Source organism: Copadichromis virginalis, linkage group LG19 (genome assembly GCF_057382275.1).
Source record: "Copadichromis virginalis isolate Kocher_CV1m ecotype Utaka linkage group LG19, C_Virginalis_male_GT1.1, whole genome shotgun sequence".
In the NCBI taxonomy this organism is placed as follows: Eukaryota; Metazoa; Chordata; class Actinopteri; order Cichliformes; family Cichlidae; genus Copadichromis; species Copadichromis virginalis.
Genome location: NC_140636.1, coordinates 32,635,693 through 32,659,111, shown reverse-complemented (window position 1 = coordinate 32,659,111; position 23,419 = coordinate 32,635,693). Strand labels below are relative to the sequence as shown.

Here is a 23,419-nt window from a genome sequence, read left to right as displayed (position 1 = left end):
GAGCACATATCCACCACCTTACTTAGGGTCCAAGTTCCTTGCACACACAGATGCGTACACTTCTTGTTACTAACTATATCAGAAACTGAGTGGAGTGTGGCCACCGTCTGATTCACCACCAGCCAACACCCAGACCATTATCCTGTCTGCCTCAGTAAACAGACCATTAACAGACAGAGCTGGAGGAGGCCACATCACTATTGTTTTCCCTCCCATAGATCTGTGCAAATATTGATTTTCTCTTGAAGTATGAGGCAAAATAAGCATGCACTGTAGTTGACTAGAAGCTTTTTAGTTGCGGGTGAGTCATTTCTGACCCAAAGAGCGGGCGGAAACGGAGGGAGCGTAACAGAACGACCGAAGGGGGAGGTCCGTTTGTCTAGTGTGTATTCTGGTCATTCGAAAGAGGCCTGCTTTTAGTGTTATTGTTTCCCCTCTGGAGGCAGACCAGCAGTCTCCTTGTGAGATCAAGCCAGGCCAGGCCCAGTCAGGCTACTCGCTGCCAGCAAAGGAGACAACAACAAGCAGGGAACTCCAAGGATAACAGCCTCTCTTGCTTTCAGATTTATTTGTATCACAGCCTAGCGGCGGCAGGGTCAACACCCAGTGGAGGGTGAGGTGATGTCTCCTGCCTATTTTAACACACTGATCTCTGTAGTGGTTTGCATCCATGCACTGTCTAGAGTTGCACGCTTTGATTTTGAGTCTGATGGGGCTCATAACTATGCATACACACAGACTGACTGGAATTCTGCGCCTCTCCTCTGCTCTTCATCCCTGGGGCAAAGGGTCCAGTAATGTACAGGGGGATTAACTGGCTCATTTTTCCCTCTTAAGAGCTGGAGAAACAAAACAAACTCCTGTCATGTGGGGCTTAGCTGTGGGGACTTGCCACACACACCTCAGGGGAGGAGGTACTTCTCCACTGTGACGTATGAATTAAACCCTCCTCCTGTGGTACCTTTCCTTTTCCTTTTTTTCCTTCTGTCTCTCCCTCTTTATTATTTTCTTGTTTTTCTTCCTAATTGAAATCCTCTTTGCCTTTTTACCAGTGCCTCGGGGTCTTTTGTAACTGATAACTGCATACGAGACCGCACCCCCCATGGGAAAAGGCTTTTCTTCCTCTGTGTATCAGTGATCTATCCACTGAATGTTACATCCAACTGTCAAGGCTCCTTTTGCTCTGTGTATGGGTGTGTCTTGTGCTAGCAGCCATTCACTGGTCAGCATATGTGCTTCCATTGTGTACAGCCCCATTTGGTTAACGATGACACTGATGTCATGTCATTATCCTCCCCTCTCCCTCTTTCTTCTTCTAAGCTTTCCAGGGGGCAAAGTTATCAAGTGGCAGCTCGGGAGACAAAAGAAAGATGGTGTGTGTGTGTGTGTGTGTGTGTGTGTGTGTGTGTGTGTGTGTGTGTGTGTGTGTGTGTGTGTGTGTGATGCTTATACACTTCTCAAGGCTGCTGCAATTAATTGTGAAGGTGGCGGCCTAGCCAGTCAGCCAGCCTCTATTGCCCCCATCAGGTTGGATATAGGAGGTGCAGGGCCAAGATCTAAGAGCTCAAGATGAGTCGTGACAGGTGATGGCTTAGTCCAGGAAGTGTGGCTGAATTTGGGCAGAAGTTGCACTATCTGCTTTTATGGTGGCCACCTCAGCAATGCTGCCCTTCATAATGAAAACAAGCGCACCTCTTAATTATCACTGATAGCAACAAGCTGCCTTCTCGAGGACAGGCTGTCAGTCACTCCACACGAGAATGTATTTCTATAAGCGTTAATGTCAAGTGTCACCCAAAGCTTCTGTTAACACTCTAAACATGGTCTCTCCTTAAGAAGGTAAGTGTTAGCAATACTCTCCTCCCTCTCCTCCTCTCTTGTGGGATGCAGAGACTATCAGTGGTGATGATAAGACGCATGATAATGGATAAGAGGTTTGTATGCGTCTGAGGATATGACGTAACCGCACTGAGCCCCCCTCAGACACACTCACGGAGCACAACTTGAGATAATCTGGTAGACGGTGGATAGAATAATGGCCGAGGATCTCACTCACACACACTTGCATGTCCCAGAGGAAGCTGCATTCAATGGAAAAGAGTGTGACCTATGACCCACAGTGATGAAAGACTGCTGTTGACAGATATAGTATACCTGTGAGAGTTCTCTGTGTTTGGCTTGTCTGCGGGGGTTTTGTTTCGTAGACCACAGCCTGGACCAATTCACACATTCTCCTCTGGTTTAAAAACTCGGCTCCAACGGTTCGCTTTCGGTATCGATACAAACAGCTCTGCCGTTGGATAAACATGTATTCAAGCACATGTGAATCACGTAGACGCGTACACGGGGGGCATGAGCACGCATCACACATCCACACAATGCGCTCAGTGTGCTGTGTGTCTCTCACAGGGGTACATTTTCTCTCAGGGCAGAGTGTAGGGAAGGAGGGGCAGATTGAGCAGCAGTGCTGTGAGTGAAACCGGAGCTGCCTGAGGAATGCAGGGGGTGTTTTGGGAGGACTGGAGAGTGGAGTTTAGTGGGTGAAGGTGGAGGTGGGGGGGTGGTGACTCGAGGGGTTGGATGGGTGATTAGGGGGTGACAGCTGAGTGCTGACCCCTCTATAATGACAAATCATCTGGCAGGTGTGTGGTTCTGTACAACACCCCCCCCCCCCCCCCTTACCCACCCAAACTCCCATCATTCCCAGGCCAGGAATCCTCAACTGCTGCTGCCGGAGCAAAGCGCTAAAGGAAGACTTCCGGACATTCACACCGTCGCCCTGCAGACTCATGACTTGTCTTTTAGAAGTACGCAGTAGCCTGTCCGCTGCCCTCTTTGTGTATTCAACACACAAAGTTTAAGCTCCATCTCTTTAAGAAACATAGCTAATGAGGCTCCAGTCCTTGGAGCAAGACGGGGTAGTTTATTGATTTATCTGTAGATGTTATTTCTTTTTTCCCCCCCTTCCCCCCCTTCCAGTGTCGGTTCAGCTGAATACAGAGTTTATCTCCCGGGCAGCCTGAAAGTCATTGTACCCTGTTTGGGCCGTGATTCACGTTGATGACAGGCTAAATCCAGAAAGCGTCTGATCTTTGGTGCTGTAAAAACAAGTGGTGACCCCGGATCAGCGATAGGTCTGTAAAATCAGACAGGTGTCAGTCTGAGCTCTGCTCTCAGGTCAGTAGTGTAGGAAGAAGTCAAGACTTGAGAATTTCATGTATGTAGGAGCCTGTTTCGCTCCTTAAACTTGCCGCATGGTAAACAAGAATGTATGAAAGCAGCCAAACCACACAGAGTGGTCTGCACTGAGCATTGTTTAAGGCTGATTCAGATTGCTCTTCTGTCATGTCCGCCTTGTGGTTTGTATGTTGATTAAGTGTCTGCTTGGCAAAATAGTCACTGTGGCATTGCAGGCCTCTTTTCTTTTCCATCAAGCTCAGGCTTCCACACATCTCCTCTTAATCTAATTCTAGCCAACACATGGAGTCTAGACAAGAGGCCCAGCGCAGCCTGCACCTCCTTGTAGTATCTGTAGTTTTTCCCCTTCAGGGTCCCAGCTTCGCAGCCATTTCCCTGAAGAACCCCAACACCCTTCGCTCGGGAGCGGCGTCCCTGATCCAAACGCAAAGAGGAGCCACACATTCTCAGTTGGAAATCGCGCGGAAACCCGCCGGAACATTTCACCACTTATCTTTTCACTTTGAATTAGAGATGGGGCTCTGCAGTGTTTTCCAGGCAGCAGGAGTGGAGAATACTTTTTCGGGGTCCCGTCAGGAAAGCCTCTGATGGTTATTAGCATTAGCAGGAGACATTGCCCAGGTATTCAGAGCTCCAGACCCAAGTGGAAAAAAAACACTGTTAACTCGGAACTGTTTTGATCCAACCGCACATGGCTTCTTAAAGCAAAGGGTAGCAGCAGATGGTGAGAGTCAGAGGTTGAAAAATAATGCAAGCACTTATCAGCTGTTATGCTTTTGTGAATGCTAAAAGAAATCAAGTAATCTTGCTGTGTGAGAAATCTGCAAAAGCTCCACCTTTTTATGTAAATTATACTCTTAGACTTGTATATGAGGGAGTTTTCCATATGGGGAATATTACAGTATTGTTTACTTAAAGTCATGATACTTTTGTTGGAGAAAATAACACACATCACTCCTTGGAGTCAAACCTCGACCCGACCCCCCTTTACATATTCCCTTGTGACAACTGCAGTCCTAACACTCACACTGTGTCATACTGTGTCATTCAGTCGTCTTCATCACCTGCACCCGTCCTTTCCCGCCTCCCCCTTAGCGACATAATGGGCGAGCCCAAAGTGACCCATATTTACCCAATAATACGAAGCTTTGAAAAGACCCATATCGAGTTGCAGCTAATGCTCCAGTGGGGCCCGGAGAGTGAAAGATGTTACCGGCCGAAACGGCTTGGGTTTCAGCGCCCTGCGAAACAAAAGGCAGTCCAGTCCTCGGAGAGAGAGGGGGGGGAGCTGATGGGGTGAAGGAGCATTGGTGCACACAGTGTAGCAGTAGTGTTCAGAGGGGAGCAAAGCGTCTATTTCACAAGTAATTTTTTTTTTTTCGTAAGTTGGTGTTTGGCTAAAAAAAAAAAAGCATTCTTGTTGTTGCACGTCTTCTGTTGCTGGTCTGTCCTGTCAAGTACAGTCATGTGAAGTTTATCTTTCAGCTTCACTTACATCTAGCCTTTATGGGAAGATGCGGATATTATCCGCCGAGTTAATGGAGCAGAACTGAACTAACCTCGGGTGTTAGGGGTGAGCGGAGGGCAGGCAGGGTTAGTTTAAGAGAAGAGGGTTTGTGATGATGATACCCAAAGGTGATTTCCCCCCATATCCTCCCCTCCTTCCTCTTCCCAACCCCCTCAACTACACTCTTCCTCCCTCTCCTTCATGTTCTCTTTCTGCGCTCTCTCCCTCTCTCCCTCCTTAGGGGCAGGCAGGTATAAAGTTACACAGAGCTCTCAGCTTTCTTGGAAGGAATGACCACATGAGTAGCTTGGGGATTAGATTAGCAGGAAGAGCAGACTTAGCCAGGCTGTAAATAGCCCACTTTTTTCACCATTAAAAAGGCCCAGTACAATATAATCAATAGATAGCACTCATCTGATGCAGGAAGCCATATGAGAAGACCTCCCTCAAGTGCTCTGAAGGACAGGCTACAGCAGCTTGGGCCTAATGAAGTTATTATTAATCACTGGGCCTCCTGTTTTGAACTTGTGTGCCGTTTCTCTAGTGGTCTTTGTGTGCACCGTCTGGTTGACATTTTGTGCTGTCCTCCTTGTTATTTTCACTCTGTTGTGAGGTATTTGTGTTTTTAATGTCACAGACATGCTACCAAGCATGTTTCACCTTCATTTTCAATGTTTTTATTGGGTTCTTAGGAACAACAGAAAGCAAAATCCGATCTATGCAGCGAGTGTTATCGCCAACACCTTTTCCCCCCTCATCCATCTCTCATTCACATACACCTCGGCTCTGTCAGTCTCTCTGAGCCTCCCTGCAGGTGTTAGGTTTCTCTGTAAAGCAGCCTGAATGAGCATGGAAATCAGAGTGCTGTCTGTGCTCTTGATTCACTTTTCACTTTGAAGTTTCCCGAGCTCACAGGAACAGGGGCCACAAAGCCAGACTCGTGTGAGGGCTTTAGACGCCTCTGCCAGGACTATGACAGGACGGGGGGGCGTGAGAGGTTTGGGCAGTATTGATGGGCAAGGCTACGTGTTGTCTGGATCGCTGGCGGCCTTTGCTTTTTTTTGCTTTGTAGTAACACGAAAGAGAAAACAGTACAGCTCACTTTTTAAGCGCACAATACACACTTGAGAAATTACTCGACTGGGAAGGGACGGAGCACTTAAGTAGAGAGGCAGCTATCACTGTGACTGTTTTTTCTGCCCGTGCACAATTGTGAAAATAAACAGTGACGTTCGCGTTTGCTTAAGATCCCCGCAAAGGAGGTTTGGCAGGATACATCTGTAAGCACTTAGAAAAAATAAAAACGGCTATAATACTTTAATAGAGCCATGTCGGAGAGACTTTTAGGCACAAGGTGTTCCACTGTCGGTGTATGTCTACGTCCGTCTTCGCTGATCTCATCAAAGGGCCAAAGGGTACCAGAGAGAAGGAAGGGAAAAAACCTTCAAAAATAAACTTAAACTCAGGCTACATTCGCAGGAAGAGTCTTTAAAAGCAGCCTTCGGGGTGCCGGCCAGGCAGATTATTTCTAACATATCCAACCTGCGTTACTCAGCAGAGCTTTCTATTTGTTCTCAGGTATCTGAATCACGTGCGGGCTGCCGTGACTCAGGACACAGCTGGAGGATACACCTCAGGTTTGGCGTGTTATCGCGCCATCCAGGACGCGTTCAGCGGGCTGTTCCCTCTGAGAGGCTGAAGAAGCTGCTCCAGTTAGAAATGTGACTGAAAAGACCTTAAATATTGCACTACTACCACTACGCTGCTGTGGGTGGGGAGTGCTCTGACTTATATGTATGTTGTATGTAACTTTTTAAATTTTGTGCAAACTTTATTTTTTAAATAAATGGCAATGAACACTGAGGTTTTGTCTATCATTTTGCAGATTTATTTTAAAATTAAACGCAGGCCAGAATTTAAAAAAAGAAAATGCAAATGACTTAGTCACAAAGCTGAGCCGTGACTTCTTCAAATAAACAATATTTAAGTGCAAAAAATAAAGTCGGCTCCTACGCTGATCCTCATGGTCCTCATTGTGCCAAGTCGATATTTATCCTTACGTTGCATTTGTAGTTTCTTCACACTTCTGTCTCTTTGAGGCTGGCTCTTCAATTTGTTCTGTAGACAAACAGAAAAAAGCATCATGGAAACCATCTCTGTGCCAACGTTGAAAATTAGCTCTGGAATTTCAGCACATATAACAGCGCAAACACAGGTATTTATTTATTTATTGTCATTGTCAAGAACAATGAAATTGCGTTTGGGGCTTCCATACAACCCAAAAAAAAGAAGAAAATAATAAATACCCCTTAAAACCCAAGTGTACATATTTAACCCAGTGTGACTCCAATGCAATAAGACAATCCTTAGCAATAATGTTCGTAGAAATTCAGACAAAGACCTGAGAAACATGACAAAATACAACAATGCAACCCATTCAGTATTATTGTACTGTGAGATATGATATCAGATATGATAGTTATCTATTTAAGAAAGAGGGGGGGGGGGGGGGCAGGAGGGGGAAGAGAATAAAGATATGATGCACCAATGCAGACCAGTTCATTGCTATTAAGAAGTTGGATATGGTTATTGTCCGTGAGAGGGGGGCAGAGTGTTCAGGTATTCATGCTTTACTTTTAATTGTGTCTAAATTATGGTCACAGAAATCATCCCCATGCATGCAAAATTCACACTATGGGCTAAGTAATGTCTAAGTAAAGTGGGAACTTAAAATGTTATGACAGAAAACTGAGGAAACATGCTTTTCTCTTGTTTATTTTCAATTCCTCTTCTTCCTACATTTATGGGATGTTTGAGCCTTTTCTTTTGGAAAAGACCTCATAAGAAGGAGTGATTCCTTACCTGACTCTTCAGCATCACTTCCAAAGAGGATATCTTTAGGGAGTGTGAACCTTACACACATCATATCTTTGTTAGGAGCCACGTTGCGCACAAAATGCACAGAGCATCGGTTCTTCAGAGGGAATCCGAGGCTGCGGGAAGCTCTCTCCACCACATCTGTGTCAGGGTCATCATCTTTGGAGAAGCCGTAGCAGTGCACTGTAGGTAGGTTCTCATCACAAGGAGGCTCCTGGTGGTGCAGGAGGCCCCTGAACGCATCCAGGAAGTCCAGAGCTAAGGCAGGCAGGTTCATCACCACATGAATGGCAGATGTTCCCCTCATCAGTACAGGCAGCTCCTGCTTTAAAGGTCCCCGGATGAACGCCCTGCCGTCCAGATTGAAGGCTCTGACTTTGCTCTCCACCTTGTTGAGTTTGCAGTTATGCTGCAGCCATCGGTAGGACTCTGGGTTGAGGTCGTTGGCTAAGATGCTGGCACCTAAGCGAGCAGCTGGGATGGCGAAGGGTCCGACGCCAGCGAAGATGTCAAACACAGTGTCGCCGCGCTTGACGAGCTGCACCACCCGCTGGTGTTCTGTGCTCAGCCGAGGGTTCCAGTACACGCGAGAGAAATCAAACTCGTACGTCACCCCGTTTTCTTTCACCTGGATCGGGATCGGGACAGCGATTAGCCTGTGCACTGAACATATGTAATAACAAGTGTGAAACAGAGGGCTCTGTGGAACTACACATACTTTGGCGACCATGTTCTCCTCTCCAGCCAGCACTTCCATCTTAAAGTTGCGGTAAGTGGAATCGATTATGTTCGTCTTATTGACCACACAGGTGACACCAGGATTTTTGTCCATGATCACCTGACCTGCAAGAGAAGGCACAGAAAAGAAGCCTTACTGTAAATTTGGAAATGATGGGTGATCCCAGCTGATCCACTGTTTCTGTTAGCTGTATTTAGTCAGATGTACTTGTCATTTTGACATTTTAAGACACAGGTAAGTTTGGGTGACACATTAAAAAAAATAAAGTGAATAAATAAGCAGAAAGACGTGTAGATACTTCAGTTTGTAATAAAACCTCCCGCTGTCCAGGCAGCAGCCTCTCACCTATGAGGTTCTTGTATGTGAGCTGGTGGTCCCTCAGGTTCATGTGTGCGATGTGGCCCACCCGACTGAACGCAGAGGTCACATCCTGACCTTGGGGAAGCACAGCCTCCAGCACTTCTTCGCTCTTCAGGTTGTCATAGGTCAGCTTCAGCTCATAGTAGTGGAGCTCCTCACTGACACTGAACGACCTCAGAGCCTCAGCTTCAGTCTCACTGAAGGAGCTCGGCGAGGAGACTCTGCGAGGGTCCAACAGGACCAAGCGAAAGTCGCTACTCTGCTCTTTGTCCTGAACTACCCTGGGCACACCAGGGCGCTGGATGCTCGACTTTTTTAGGCTTTTCACTACTTTGTTTAAGACCCCAATGGGCACCCGTAGAGCAGGGACTGTAATAGTCTGTGTGAAGGCGTCTTTGTCCAGAGAGGTCATACCCCGGACCTCTGGAGGGGGTCGGTACAGTTTAGGCTCCATTATGGGCTTCACAGCCAAGCAAGGATACGCTGCAGAGCAAAAGCAGCGGTGCACAGTGGCAGGATTCAGGCTCCTTTGAGTTTGTGCAGATACAAAGATCCTGCCGAGAAACCTACGAACATAATAACGCCGTAATAATCAGGCAGAAAAGAAAAAACATTCAAATTATCAGAACAAAGCTTAAAACAAAAGTATACAATTAACCACTAACGATAAACCAGATCCAGACAGCTCACCTCAACATCCTCCGATCACAGGCATGCTTGAACTACGTCATAAGACGTCGACCACCGTCGAGCGGTGATTGGTCAAGCGAGCAGCGACTCGCATTTTGATTGCACGGTGTAATTTCTGACGTGTAGAACGCGACGGAAATAAGAGGCACGTGACTCAACATCAACAGTGATCAGCTGACAAGTTTAGAGGAGGAGAGTTTGAGATGGTATCGTAACTCTGCGGCTCCCCGTCTCCTCTCAATCTGCGAGGGTTTTTTTTTTTACACTAATAAATTTGTTTCCCGCTTCGGTTCCCCACCCACAATGAGCATCAACAACGATGTGGACGTGGTCCGTGAACGCACCGCCCAGGACACCGAAGAGACTGCACCTCTGTTACAGGTAAAACAACAGGCGAAGACCCAAAAGTGAAACTGCGCTGAATGACTTGCTGACCTAAAATCTACAGTCTGAGACAGAAAACAAATGTGTTTCTGTCACAAGGAAGAATTTATGTGTTTTATATAACTTTATTTATCCAAGAGACATTTGACAAATGATTTTTTTTTCTTCAAATCTGGCGAAGGGGTAGCAATAATTGCAACAAATCTAAAATCACAGTTCAATAAACATATTTTAAATGGTCCAAATTTAAAAAAATAAAAGTCAAACATCAACAGTGACTTTTTTTGTTTAATTTAATAATACACTGTGAATTACAGCAGTTAAAATGGCTGGTTTTTGTAGTGTTGTCAGTAAATCAGGCTGTCAAAATGTCCAGGAAAAATATCACGTGCTTGTTTTGAACTGCTTGTTCATCTGTTTTCTGCCTGTGTCAGCACTTGCAGTGAAAGTACACCCAACACCAGAACCTCTCTTTCTTCTTCTTTTTCCCCCCTCTCATGCTAATCTCTAACTTTGTTTCCTTTGGGCTTTGTCTTTTTTTTGCTAGTAAATTATGTCCAAAATTGAAGTAGACAAATATATGATTTTTTTTTTTAATATACTGGCATTATTTCAGTATTTCACTGGTTAAAAATCCAAAGGACCAGACAGGGCACAAGAGAGGTGAACAAGAGAGTGCTTGGAGACAAGTGACCAGGATGGACAGGATTAGAAAGGAGTACATCACAGGGACAAAGTCGGGACTGTTTGGAGGGAGGGATAGTGGCTATATTAGACCAAGGATATTGAAGATGGAGCTGCCAGGCAAAAGGGAAAGAGGAAGACCTCAGAGGAGACTATGGATGTAGTCAAGGACAGGAAGAGGGTTGGTGTGAAAGAGAAGCGTGATTTAATTACATACCATGGTTTCACAGTTAAATGGACAATTCTACTGTCAGTCCCTCATTTGAGGATGTTGTTGTGGTTATATTAAATCAGTTGTCCACATACACGCTGACAGACTGCTCAAAGCTGCTGATGAATTCTGCAAAAACTCTGCAGAAACCAAAGTGTCTCCATCTGCACCTCTTCAGAATGTGCCATTTTAATAGTGTGCAGGGGGAAATGGGAGAAAAACAACAACAAACCAAATTCATATTTCAGCCTTTGAACCACTTATTCTTTGATTTGATGTCAGACTAGATTAATTTAATGTTGTTTGCTGAAGCTACTTGAAGCTAAAACAGTGCACTGATAATGCAGATAAAGACTTTATTGTGACACAGAGACTATTTCAGTGCCCACTTAAGTGTTTAGAATTTTAACTTCAGACAAAAACTTTTTGACCTCACCCGTATTACAGCATTATATTAAAAATGACTGTTACAGTCATTTTTAAAACATCAGTAATGTATGTTTAGAGAGTTTAGAAGTTTTAGCTTGTCTGTCTAAAGGTAATGAGAGACTCTTTCTAGCTTGATTTTGTTAGTTTATGTGGCTGATTTCAGTGAGCAATATAGAGTTACAGTTCAAATCTAAGCAAGACATAGTGTGTGGTGTGTGTTGTTGATTCAGTGAGAGTATGTGAGGGTTACCATAAATTTTGTCATCATGGTGTGAACATGCGGCTCAATCTGGACGTACACATGTTTGCAAAGTACTGAAAACAACATGTTCTCCCTCCTTTGGCTACTCTGTTTAGGGGTCACCACAGCAGATCATTTGCCTCGGTCTCAGCCTATCCTTAGCATCTTCCTCTGTCACACCAACCCTCTGCATGATCTCCTTGAATAGATCCATCAACAATCTGTGTGGTCTTTCTCTTTTCTCCTGCCTGACAGCTCCATCTTCAACATTCCTTGTCCAATATATCCACTCTCCCTCCTCTGCACGTCCAAACCAACTCAGCTTTGGCTCTCTAACTTTGTCTCCAAACATCCATCACAGTGGTTTGATTTCTTCTTGTTTTGCTTCCAACTGTGTTGAATTGTACCCTGTGCAAGCTGGGATAAGCTTTACCTCAGTGTGCCATGCTTTACAATAAACTCCAGCTACTTTGTATTTTTATTCATTTGGGGTCTTAGTTCACTTCCTGTCTCTCAGTACTGTAACAGGGGGGACTGCAACAGCCTGAAGGTCAATCTAAGCTTGTTGTGACACTGACACAAGAGTTGCCACTCGTTCTGTCCAGGATATCCCCCATTAGAGAGGTCAAGCAGTTTGGGCAGCTCCCCTTATCCTGAGCTCAGGCAGCTGTCCCACAGCCAGCAGCTCAAATCCCTCTCCACCCATTCCCATTTCCATTCCCTGATCCTCCATGCCACTGCTGTGCTCTTTTCATGACATCCATCATCAGGGCAAGCCAGTTGTTCTTAATACTGTCATGAGTAATCTTCCTGAGGCTCTTACAAAAATAATCAGATTTCTTCTGCTGCATCTTTTTCTTCATGCTATTTATATTGTGTGTTATATGTGCAGGGAGCTGTGCTATCCAGAGCCAAAGGTGCCTCCTTCGCCTCCTCTGTGTTTAACCTGATGAATGCAATCATGGGCAGCGGCATACTGGGTCTAGCTTATGCCATGGCTAGCACTGGAATAGTTGGGTTTTGGTAAGAATCTTCTCGGTGCGTAAGGCAGAAAAATGCATGACTTGACCCCTGGTATCCCAGACGATATCTGGATTAGTTTGTTATAATTCCTATAGAGCATCTAAAACTGTGTCTCCCAGTGTTTATTTTTGCTTTACAATTTGATACGTGCTTGTAAAGATATGATGAGAAACGTTTTTTTCCAGTATCCTGTTGGTGCTGGTGTCCAGCCTGGCTGCGTACTCTATACACCTCCTGCTGAAGCTCTGTGACCAAACAGGTGGGTGGGATGCAGGGTAACACGTCTCTGTGGGTGTATCCAGGGGGCTTCATCCAGAGTTGTTACATTTAAACACCCTCACTTGATTTTTTTTCCCGTTCCATTTACTTATTATTTGCATCCTCATTGTGAGAAACTTCAGATGATGTTTAAATAATATTTTACAGGAGCAAAGAGAGGAGATAAAAACCAGATAATCCCATTTTTCCATGAAGAATTTTGTGATGTGATAGTCATCCTGACATCGTTTTCATGTCTGATTCTTCTTTTTTTCCCTCTTCTTCTTGGCTTTAGGTATCAATTCATATGAAGACCTCGGAGGGAAAGCCTTACAAAAACCAGGAAAAGTAAGTGTTGATTTTTGGATTGCTGCACATTTGCCCTGCCAAAAAGTTTTTACAAGTTTTTCCACCGTGACCAGAGAACTTGCTCACACTGACTGTCTTTTTAGGTTCTGGTTGGAATCGCTATTCTTATCCAAAATATCGGTGGTAAGTGAGCCCCCGGTTCAATGTGCAGTTACATACATCATTTCTGACATGCTGGACAGGAACTGATTTTTGTGGGTTTTTATAGGAGAAGGGTGGTGAAGAGGGTGAGGAGTGCTGCAGGGTCAGACTATGGTCAGTTTATTTTGGAGGTAGATAGCGCCTCCTGCTGGTGCCCAAATGGCTGGTGTTTTACAGCCACCCTCCTGTGTGGCTATTATCTCGATTCCCTGATAACCTCTGACCCTGCAGCCGCTGTCTCCTCCCCTGAGCCTGAAACATGACTTCTCCTCTAATTGATCGCTGATGGTAAACCCACTCCCACCGTCTGTGTGTGGAGTAGCCTAATGGGACCCCTCCCTTTATTTCCCCCACCCCCTCACTTCTCTCTCTCTCTTTCTCTTACTGTCATTCCTCAGCCACAAACCGTGCTTCCCAGACAGTCGAGAGCTGAGGTGATAGCTCCTCTGCAGTCATTAGTGGCACGGCTGAGTGGATTATTGCCGTGCCCTCTGGTATGTGTGCGGTTTTCCCAGCATGGGGGCAATATGTGTGAGAGTGTGAGAGCCAGCACTCCAGCATGCATCTGTCTATACCCCGGGCTCCTTTTATAAGAGTGCAATTAGCCTCACTCTGGGTAAACATTCATCTGCACTGCCAAAGGCTGATGGGCCAATTGACCTTAATTACTGACCAGCCCAGGGCTCTCACAGCCGGCTTCGGCCCTTGTCCTTAATGAAATGAAAGTGGCTCTGGCCTTTGTTGAGCACACTCTGCCGCTATTTGCTGACCACACACAGAAGGTTTAGGTCAACTTTTCTTGAAGTTTACATAAGTACTTATTATTCTAATACGTTTTCTTACCACTTGGCAACGCTTTCTCTTCACTCAGGGTTTTTTTTCCCCCTCCCTGCTTTTTTTTTTAAAGATGCAAATACTGTCCCACCAGCAGTTTCCACAGATGTGGTGTTATACTTACAGTAACCAGCTGCATCGAACGAAACCATTGCATCATGTCTGCTGTGTGTGATCTCTGTCAGCATGTCTTTATTTGTCTGTGGCTTAAAACGATACATATAATATAAAAAAACTTTCATGCTTTCTTTAAGTTGACGGATGAACTCTCCCAGGGTACGTTTTTGATTAATCCGCTAAAAAAAACCCCGCAGCCTCAGAGTAACATCTTATTGACAGATTTGAGCGCTTACATAAAATGTCTGCAGTTATTCTCAGAGAGGGAATGTCCGTGCGTCTGTGTGGGCCGAAGTGTTGCTGGGGGAATTTTCTTTCATAAACAAATACAGGATCTGGGGGATTAAGGCCAGGCTTATTTAACGGCAAGCGCAAGATCTGCCCTCCGAGGCAATAAGGGCCCAACTAACTCTGGCTAGCGTGGCTTCACAAATCTAAATCCCTTAACATTATCTCCCTTTATAACTGGCCACACACTGCATCTGAATACCAAACGTGCTCACTTCTGATGATGCTCTCTTCCCCCTTTCTTGCTTGCTTTCTTGTTTTTGGGGCTTCTAATACTCACAAAAAGTGACACCCCCCCCCCCCCCCTCTCTCTCTCTCTCTCTGATTGGTTGCCTGTGCATACAGGGAAGTATCCTGTTTCCTAGTGAGGTGGAGAAAGGGGGAGAAGTACCTGGATTAGCGTCAGAGATCATTATTGTTAGCATTCCTCCCCCCTTCGCACTTCTTCGTCATGGCTGCTACTCGCGGTCTCCAGCAGTTGGAAGTCCTGCATAATGTCCGCTCCTCTATGCCAAGGGCTTTGCCGGTGATCCCCTTGAGCTGCCTGCCCCACCCGTTTGCATTGGAGCCGTAGTAACCCCCCCCCCCCCCTCCTCCTCCACCCTGCTATTTCCTCACACTGGAAAAACGCTCATCATCCTCACACAGCAGCTTATGAATACTTGTGACAGCACACATTCATCTGCTGTTTTTATGATTTAGTAGCTTGGTGTGATTATGGGCTTTTTTTTCTTTCTTTTTTTTAATAAACACTCAATTTCTGAACCCTTTCTGTTCTCTCGCTTCTCAGCCATGTCATCCTATTTGTTCATCTTGAAGTCGGAGCTTCCTGCAGCCATCAACAGCCTCCTGAGTGCAGACAGCCCAGGGTGGGTATATCCAGCGCTGTGAGCTCCCTCGTTTGCCAAAAAAGAAATTCAGCTCAAAATCTGTCACAGCTGCGGGTTGAACAAAGTCATTCTTTTGAATTAGCTGCACTGAGATAAAGAATGAGTCATTCCTGTTCCCATGATGTTGTAGATTATACCTTTTGGCCTTTTTTAAATAAGTCAAATTTGACACTTGTGCGCCACAAAGCTACACAAACTGGAATTAGTCGGGCAATAAGAAGCGCATGAATAATGTCGGGGAAGCTCCCTCGCTAAACCAAAATACACTGCTAATGTTTTCTCTGTCTGTCGTGTAGCGTGAGGCATGCCCACAGGAAATGTATTCCCGATACGAGAGCCATTCATCACCTATCAGCAGCAGCCAGTGCCTTTCATTGGTCTGCGTGGACATGCCTGCAGAGAAGTCCTTGGCAAAGAATGTAACTTCTATCACTTTATTATTGGCCACACTGGTTTAAGCAAGAGTTGTAGCTGCTCTCAGCCCTATCCGTCAACATCTGAATCTTCCACACACAGCTGCTTTGTATTAGCGCTCTCCTTTCACCCCCACCCCCCAAAATCTCTCACACATGTTCCCCGGAATCAGACTGATACAAGGGGATATCAGTTTTGCCATTCTAATTACAGCTCACTGCTGAGGGAAACAAAACATTTCTGTTAATGAGCGGCTTTGAGATGTTAACAGACGCGCACATTCGATTCCATCAAAGCCCAAATAAATGAGTTGTTTTATATTAAAACGCGTTTCTTTTATCTGGCTCATTTATCATAATACGGCAGAGCGAAAACAAAGTCACGCTCAATCTTTTCTGCGCTGCTGCTAACAGACTGCGTGTGTCCCGCTTCTCTCATCGCGTTTAAATTCAAGGCCAAAGACATGGACAGCTGTGGATCTGGGATTGTGCGCGGCCAGATTTATGCTGATGTTCGAGATTGACTCATCGGCAGTCGTGCTCCGGCTTTAACCGAGAGCTATCCTGCATCTCGTTATAGCGTGAAATGTTCCACATTTCATGGTTCTTCTAGGTATCCTGTGACTTTACAGTAAGCCTGCAGCCTCCAGAGATCCCTTTTTCTTTTTTTTTACAAAAATGTCTGCAGGAATGAGAGCTTTTTTTTTTCTTTAATTTAAAGTGCTTCTTGTTGAAAAGTAATGTGCAAATAAACCGGCCTCGCCTTAATTAAGATTGGGTCGAATACTTTGTGTAAACTTGGCTTGGAGCAGACCTGATTGGACCAGAGAGAGTCCAGGTCAGAGCAGAGGTCTCGGTGACATCCAGTTACAGGGTAGAAACGGTGTAGATGCGGAGACAAATCCATCAGCGCCTATGGTAACGCCACAGCTGTGAAACTGCCAAACAGGGGTCAGTGGGTGTTGATGTTGTCAGAGCAGGTGCTGCTTGACTCTGGAAGCCCCCATAAAGAGCGGTGGAGCCAGTCCCTCACGACCCCCGCATACAACCCGCAGCAGAGAGCCGGGCAGCACCCACCTCGACCGACCCCGGTGGAGCCGGCATGCCTTCCACATGTGTCACCTCGAACGCCAAGCCCCCACCCCCCTCCCCCTCCTCATTTTACTCCCCGATCTCGAATGAACTGCCAAGGCTAGCCCTCGGCAAAGGAAAATATTATTCCCCCTCTCCAAAAACCCAGCAAGTGAAATGTGGTCTCATCTGATGGAGCGACACAACGTTTGCATGTGAATTACATAATTGTTATGGTTTGCAAGAGCTAAAGCCTTTAATTCATACCACATGATGAATCTGTCGCTCTGTATTTGAGCACGAAATGGAGACAAATTTCCAGAGCCGGCCCATCTTAAGGCATGGAAGAATACTCTCTCCTATCCCTGACCTGATAATAAAACGTGGCTTAATTCAGTGTTAACCTGTAATAGTTCACTCCCTTGCTGTTTTTATTCATTCATTCATTTATTTATTTTCCAGAAATGCCTGGTATGAGGATGGCAGGCTGCTTCTGATCATAATCACACTTTGTGTCGTTCTACCTCTGTCATTGTTGCCTAAAATTGGTACGTTAAGCGATCCTCAAGCGTGTTATTTATTTTTTTCTTGTTTGGTTGCTTCTTGATAGATCTTTCTCCCGTCCTTACAGGCTTCCTGGGATACACTAGTAGTCTCGCCTTCTTATTCATGCTGTACTTTGCAGTTGTGGTAAGCTCTGACACGAACCTCCATACGTCCATCTGTTTGTTTGTTTTCATTTTTGACTTTATTTATTATCTCGTGTAGGTCGTGGTCAAGAAATGGTCCATCCCCTGCCCACTGCCCCACAATATAACATCCCTTTCAGGTGCCTTCAAGGTAAGAACAGCATTTCTTTCAGCACATAAATACTCTTTTGAAAACAACACAGATCTGGTGCAGTATGGTCCAGAAGGTCACGGGCACGGGATTAAGAGGAAAGCCCAGGAGATTGAGCTTACTGATTGTGTCTGCACAGGCTGATGAGGACCAGAGAAGGCTGCACAGATCTGTGTATGGTAACTGATGCTGTTCCTGAAGGACAGGAAGTCCAGATAACCTTGCCTGATCCTGGAAATCAACTCTGACCTTTAGGAATTAAACAGACCATACAAAAAACCTGCTATGAGCTATATTAGAATACTTGTTTCCCTTAAGCTTGAAATTAAGCTTTACTATTTGCAGCAGCACTGCTGAACTCATCTCTTTCTAGAAATAACCGGCTCACTTTTTCACCTTGTTTCTCCAGATATCAAATTCCTCTGACTCAGAGTGTTCTCCAAAACTCTTCGTCATCTCTAGTAAGGTACGTATAGGAAACCAGCGTTTTTCCTCGGCACTGAACACGCGGAGGCTTTGAGGTGGCAGTGAGAAGCTGTTAAACGTAGATCTGCTGCAGCTGCTCCACTGTGTTGACAGGTCACACTCTCACCTGTGAAGTGTAACCTGTACATGTGGAACTCAAGCACACTACGCAGCTGACACGTGACACCGATTTACACTTTCTCGACCGTTTCCTATAATGTGCTCACACGGCACTATAGATGTATACTTGCACGTAGTATAAGATGCATTTAGTGGAAGAAAAGTTCAGAAAGTTCTCACATTTCGATTTGCATCCTCACTCTTAGCAGCCCAAGCAGTAATTACTACTATGAGGACCATACCTTGACCCACCTACCTCCTCCCTCCAGTGTAACTGAGTAGGTTGTTAATTTGTTAATGACGGCTGTGCTCTGACTGATGTGTGTGTGTGTGTGTGTGTGTGTGTGTGTGTTTGTGTTGCAGAGTGCCTATGCCATCCCCACCATGGCCTTCTCCTTTCTGTGCCACACGGCTGTCCTGCCGATCTACTGCGAACTGGATCGGTCAGCTTCGCGTTTATTTCTACTATTTTTGCCTGTTTTCTGTCATATGTATCCAGTTATGACAGAAAACAGCTGCTTATATTAAACACGGCAAAGTTTCAAGTAGTTAGAGGATGCGTGAGTCAGAAGCTCAGGCTTTAGGCTCCTCTACATGCATTTCCTACAGTTTGCTTTCTATGTGGAGAGGAGGTTAAATGACCTGACTTAGGGGCTACACCAAGGCCCAGGATAGGATAATAAGATAAATTATAATTGTTATGTATCATTTAAAGATATTCTAAGTCTATGAATAAAATATGGAGCTGGAAATGACCATAATAGGTGCTTGTCACGTGAATGCATTATTATCGCTTTGTCTTTCAGACCTACCAAAGCCAGGATGCAGAAGGTCACGAATATCGGCATCAGCCTCAGCTTCTTGCTGTACTTTATTTCTGCGCTGTTTGGCTACCTCACCTTCTACGGTAAGTCATCAGGGACACTTTCATTCAAAGGAAAGCATTGTCCCATCTCTGTTTTCATCTTCTAACTTTTAGCTCACGTGGAATCCGAGCTGCTCCTCAGTTATGATGCATACTTGCCCCGGGACACCATGGTGATAGCGGTTCGACTGGCCATCCTCCTGTCTGTGCTGCTGACTGTGCCACTTATACACTTCCCTGTGAGTAGACCTGCTTCATCATCATCATCATCATCATGATGATGATAATGATAATGATAATGATAATAATAATAATAATAATAATAATAATAATAATAATAATAATAATAATAATAATAACGATGCTTTTTCCACACAGGTTTGTTTAGTGCTTCTTCTTTTTTCTTTTTTTACTCAAACTGTGAAACTGAAGAACTGAACTGAAAATACTTGAAGGCTTTGTTGATCATTTTTATGTTGTTATTGTGATCAAGATGGTTTTATTTTTCAGTTCCACCTTTTTACTCTTTCACTTTATCAATTTAAATTTATTGTCGCCTAGAAAATTCATCTGGCTCTGTTACTGTGTTACAGCTGCCAGAAAAGCAGATTACTTCACTTTCCTTCTTTCTGCTTTAAGACATTTAGTTGCAATAACACTCGAGTGCTTTCAGCTTGAATGGGTACTGTCTGTGTCTGTGTGCTTGCTGCAGGCCCGTAAAGCTGCAATTTTGATGCTTTTCGGGGGGCGTGCCTTTTCTTGGCTGATCCACATCGCTGCAACTCTAACCATCCTGTGTGTGGTGCTGATACTCGCCATCTTTGTGCCTGATATCAGAAATGTGTTTGGAGTAGTAGGTATGTGGTACTTTGAAAATACTTTTAACATATGGGAGTGGGGGGGGGGGGGGTGTATATCAATAGATATTATATTGTTCATAAATTATAGATATATTTTTATTTCCTTACCTGTAACCTTTTAAATATGAACAGGCATTATAAGCTGCCAATATCCCAGTAGCCCACAGTTATTGATTGTACTGGCTAGAACTGCAGTATCTGCTTATACATAATTGATGGCTGGAGTCCTGCTCAAACAGTTTATAAATCTCCTATCATGAGCCTTTCCTGTTTGTTCCTCAGGATCAACAACATCCAGCTGCCTCTTATTTGTCTTTCCGGGCATCTTCTACCTCAAAATCAGCAGGCAGCCCCTCAGGTCCTTCGACTCTGTTGGGGTAAATGAGCTCTTCCGTAAATAGAAGATCTGGCGATGAAGTTGCATACATTATATTTTGAGGTAATCTGGTAATTATTTCGATTTTTTTCTTTTCTTTTCTTTCTCCTCTCTCCCCTTCAGGCTGCACTACTCGTGGTCTTTGGCGTGATTATGGGAGTCATCAGTTTCTGTGTTATCGTCATCACATGGGCAAAGAGCTCCTAGCCCCCTTCTGGTCTCCTCCCCCAGACCAACAACAAAACCAAAGAAAATGAAGCGCGCACCAAACAAACTGAAAGTTGAATAAATAAAGGGAACAGCATCGCCCCCAGGCATTTATTTATGATAAAATTATTCTACATTTGGTTTTTTTTTTTTACGTTCTTTCCAATCTCAGCTCAATGTTTACATCTCCTGTACCGCACTGACCTTTGTACTGTACCAAATTCAGGGCAAGTCTTGTCTTTTTTTTTCAAATCTGATGTGTGGGTTTGTGATACAAAGCTGTAAATTTACTTTAATGTGCTTGTTTTTTCATTTCTACTTGTTCTGTGTTTGCGATTTTTGCACTTTATGTAAATTATTGACCACCTGATGAAGACTACATCGAAGTTTACTGCTTTCCTAAATTTTGTATGTGACACTATATGTATTTGTAAACACAGTGGGTTTTATGAATCACATTTATTTTTTGGGGCATTTGTTTTGAGTGTCTTTGAGCTTTGAGCACTCTAAAATCAGGTAAAACTATTTCTGCTACATCGTCTACTGCAGTGAATGTGATAAAACCGGTGATCAGTTTGTTGGTTCATTATAGCGCACGCCATGTGGGCCTAATTTAAAATGTGTTAGATTGTATCAAATTGCCAGCACTTGATAAAAGAGACATTGTTTATGTAATGACATGTCAGTTTTGCTCTATTTAACCACTAAAATGTCTTTATCGGTTTTCTAGAAAGCTCATCAGTCAAAACATGTCTGCTTGTTTGATTGGCAGGCACACTGCTGACGCTGAGGCCCCGCTCCTCAGTTGTACTGTGGTTTTCAGCCTGTAGCTAATGAAAGCCACATGCTCTGTACGTTTCTAATCATGATGCTGTTTAGATTGTCTTCATGCTGCCTCTGGAACCTACGGCCACCCGACTGCTGCTTTTAATCTGAGGAATTAGGCAGGCTGGCCCCCGCCATCCCTGCGAGAAAGCAGCGGCTGCAGGATTTTCACGCCACCCTTTTTTCCTTTTTTTAAAACAAGGTTCGGTAATGCAGGGAATATCCCCGTGCTTCAATCCACCCCTCTTAAGGACACTCCCAGAAATAAAGGGCACCACAGCTGAACATATATATTTGGTTGTCATGAGGGGTAGAAGCAATGAAGTATGACAGCAGAAAAAAATACTGAAGTACATTTTTTCCAAATAATTGTAATAATTTTGGGCTTGAAGGAATAATTTAAAGAAATGCCAGTGAGAAAGTCCTCAGATAAAGGAGCTATAAATGAAGTGGGAAAACAACAGTGTTTCTGACAAATAGGAACAAATTAAGAATCCTGACCTTCTCCTGCACGGGATCATTTACAAACCTCTATGCTGAACGCAAAAGCAGAGCAAGATTGCCACCTGGTGTCAGACTGTGTCCACAGCAGTCCAGGTCGGCACCATTCCACAGAAACTCAGGCGTCCTATGTTTTATCAAAACCTAACTAGGTGAAGATAACCACATGCTCAGATATTTTTCCAGGTTTATAATGAGCTGGAAAAATGCATGTTAACTCAAACCAGAGCTGGGTTTTTTTGTTTTTTTTTAAATGGAGATCTGACTGGGTCCCGAGTCCTCGGGCCCAGAGGTGGGAGTGTTTTTGTTTAGTTAAACTCACTCACACCCTGGGCCCATGTCCAGCAGTATGACAGCACCATCTCCCAGGGTTAAAGGATGGAATGAGCCAGCAGAGGAGCGATGGTGGGCCGGAATTAAGCTCCTGCTGGCAGCCGCCACTTTTGTATTGTTTCAAGAGGCGTCGGCTGTGTTCTTTGAAAATCATTTTCTGTTGTTGGAAATCAGGAGAAGGGTGAACCTGGTGTCCTCACTTTGACCTTCAGCCTACTTTGCCCATCCTGTGTGTGAAAACAGGCTGGGAACCACTGGATTAGATATGCAGAAAGTATTATCTACGTTTCTACAGGTGGCTGGAGACTGTTATCAGTGTGTCTTCTCTCTCCCTCCCCTCACCCCACCCAGTCACGGCAGACAGCTGCCCCTCCTGAACCCGTTTCCGTCTTTATTTCCTGTTAGGAAGGAGTTTTTCCTTCCCGCTGTTGCCAAGTGCTCGGTCACAGGGAGTCGTCTCATTGTTGGAGTTTTCCCTGCGTTATTGTAGGGTCTTTACCTTACAACACAAAGCAACTTGAGGTGACTGTTGTTGTGATTTCGTGTCTTTATAAATTAAATTAAATTGAATTTTCTGTTGTGGTGGACATCAGAAACTGAAAATCTCAGTGCGGACAACATCTGCTTTCTGTTTGCCTGCATAATCTTGTTCAACAGGCATTCCTGGCTGAAAGGTGCTTCACATGAGCTTTTTAAATGCCGGTTGGCATGATGAGTGGCTGTCCTTGTTAGTCACGGTGGGGCCTGCAACTCAGAAGAGATGCCATCAATACGCAAGTGTCATCACTGATGAAGTGCTCTCCATTTATTTATTTTTTTCCTCTTTCCTCCCATTCTCTCTGTTCCCTCCATCTACATTCACTCCATGCCGCTTTTCTGCTTTTAATCAATTTCCATGCTCTATCAGTAAACATGTTCTTTGTGTCACAGTAAGAGCATTCCTCACTCTGAGCACTCTTTCTGAAAGAGCACACGCTTTGGTCATAGGAGAATGTGACCCATTTATACTCCTTATTTCTTTATGATTTTTTTAAATATCATATTGCTTAAATAAGGCCTCAAAGCAGGAGAAAAACACGATTAGAGATCTTTATATGTGACATGGTGCAGTTTGACAACATCATCTGCTCCTGCTTTTCAGCTAGCGTGCTTCAGACAAGCCCGTGCTGCATTTGTAGATGAGCGATGTCCTTCAGCCCTTTCACCAGGGGAGTCCCCAAAGCTGTGTATTAACTGAAAACCACTGTGTGCAGCAAACTCGTCACTTTCTCGAATAAAGGGGAAGAACTGACTGACACACGCA

The 23,419-nt window shown here is 44.6% G+C and overlaps 3 protein-coding genes across 4 annotated transcripts in view; 2 read left to right on the top strand and 1 right to left on the bottom strand.

The window, feature by feature from the left end:
* Window positions 1-6,568, top strand: part of mnat1 (MNAT1 component of CDK activating kinase) — a 34,267-nt gene extending 27,699 nt beyond the window's left edge. Inside the window, exon 9 of the mRNA XM_085440922.1 lies at window positions 6,284-6,568. Within this exon, the coding sequence (XP_085297048.1) occupies window positions 6,284-6,404 (121 nt within the window). The 3' untranslated portion in view covers window positions 6,405-6,568. The remainder of the gene's footprint in view (window positions 1-6,283) is intronic.
* Window positions 6,569-6,576: 8 nt separating this feature from the next.
* On the bottom strand, window positions 6,577-9,421 carry trmt5 (tRNA methyltransferase 5). The gene is made up of 5 exons (XM_085440914.1): window positions 9,372-9,421; window positions 8,667-9,247; window positions 8,301-8,425; window positions 7,568-8,210; window positions 6,577-6,823 (listed from the first exon to the last, which is right to left on the bottom strand). The coding sequence occupies exons 1-5, from the start codon at window positions 9,377-9,379 to the stop codon at window positions 6,762-6,764; spliced, it is 1,419 nt and encodes a 472-aa protein (XP_085297040.1). The 5' UTR covers window positions 9,380-9,421; the 3' UTR covers window positions 6,577-6,761.
* A 132-nt stretch (window positions 9,422-9,553) lies between these two features.
* Window positions 9,554-21,137, top strand: slc38a6 (solute carrier family 38 member 6). 2 transcript variants are annotated; one of them, XM_085441644.1, is made up of 16 exons: window positions 9,554-9,752; window positions 12,213-12,343; window positions 12,529-12,602; window positions 12,897-12,949; window positions 13,054-13,093; window positions 15,141-15,219; window positions 17,187-17,272; window positions 17,356-17,414; window positions 17,493-17,564; window positions 17,974-18,030; window positions 18,513-18,592; window positions 18,956-19,056; window positions 19,129-19,253; window positions 19,727-19,871; window positions 20,157-20,251; window positions 20,374-21,137. In XM_085441644.1, the coding sequence occupies exons 1-16, from the start codon at window positions 9,675-9,677 to the stop codon at window positions 20,455-20,457; spliced, it is 1,359 nt and encodes a 452-aa protein (XP_085297770.1). In that variant the 5' UTR covers window positions 9,554-9,674; the 3' UTR covers window positions 20,458-21,137. The 2 variants fall into 2 exon arrangements, with proteins under 2 accessions (XP_085297770.1, XP_085297771.1); XM_085441645.1 differs by lacking the exon at window positions 12,213-12,343.
* Window positions 21,138-23,419: the final 2,282 nt, after the last annotated feature.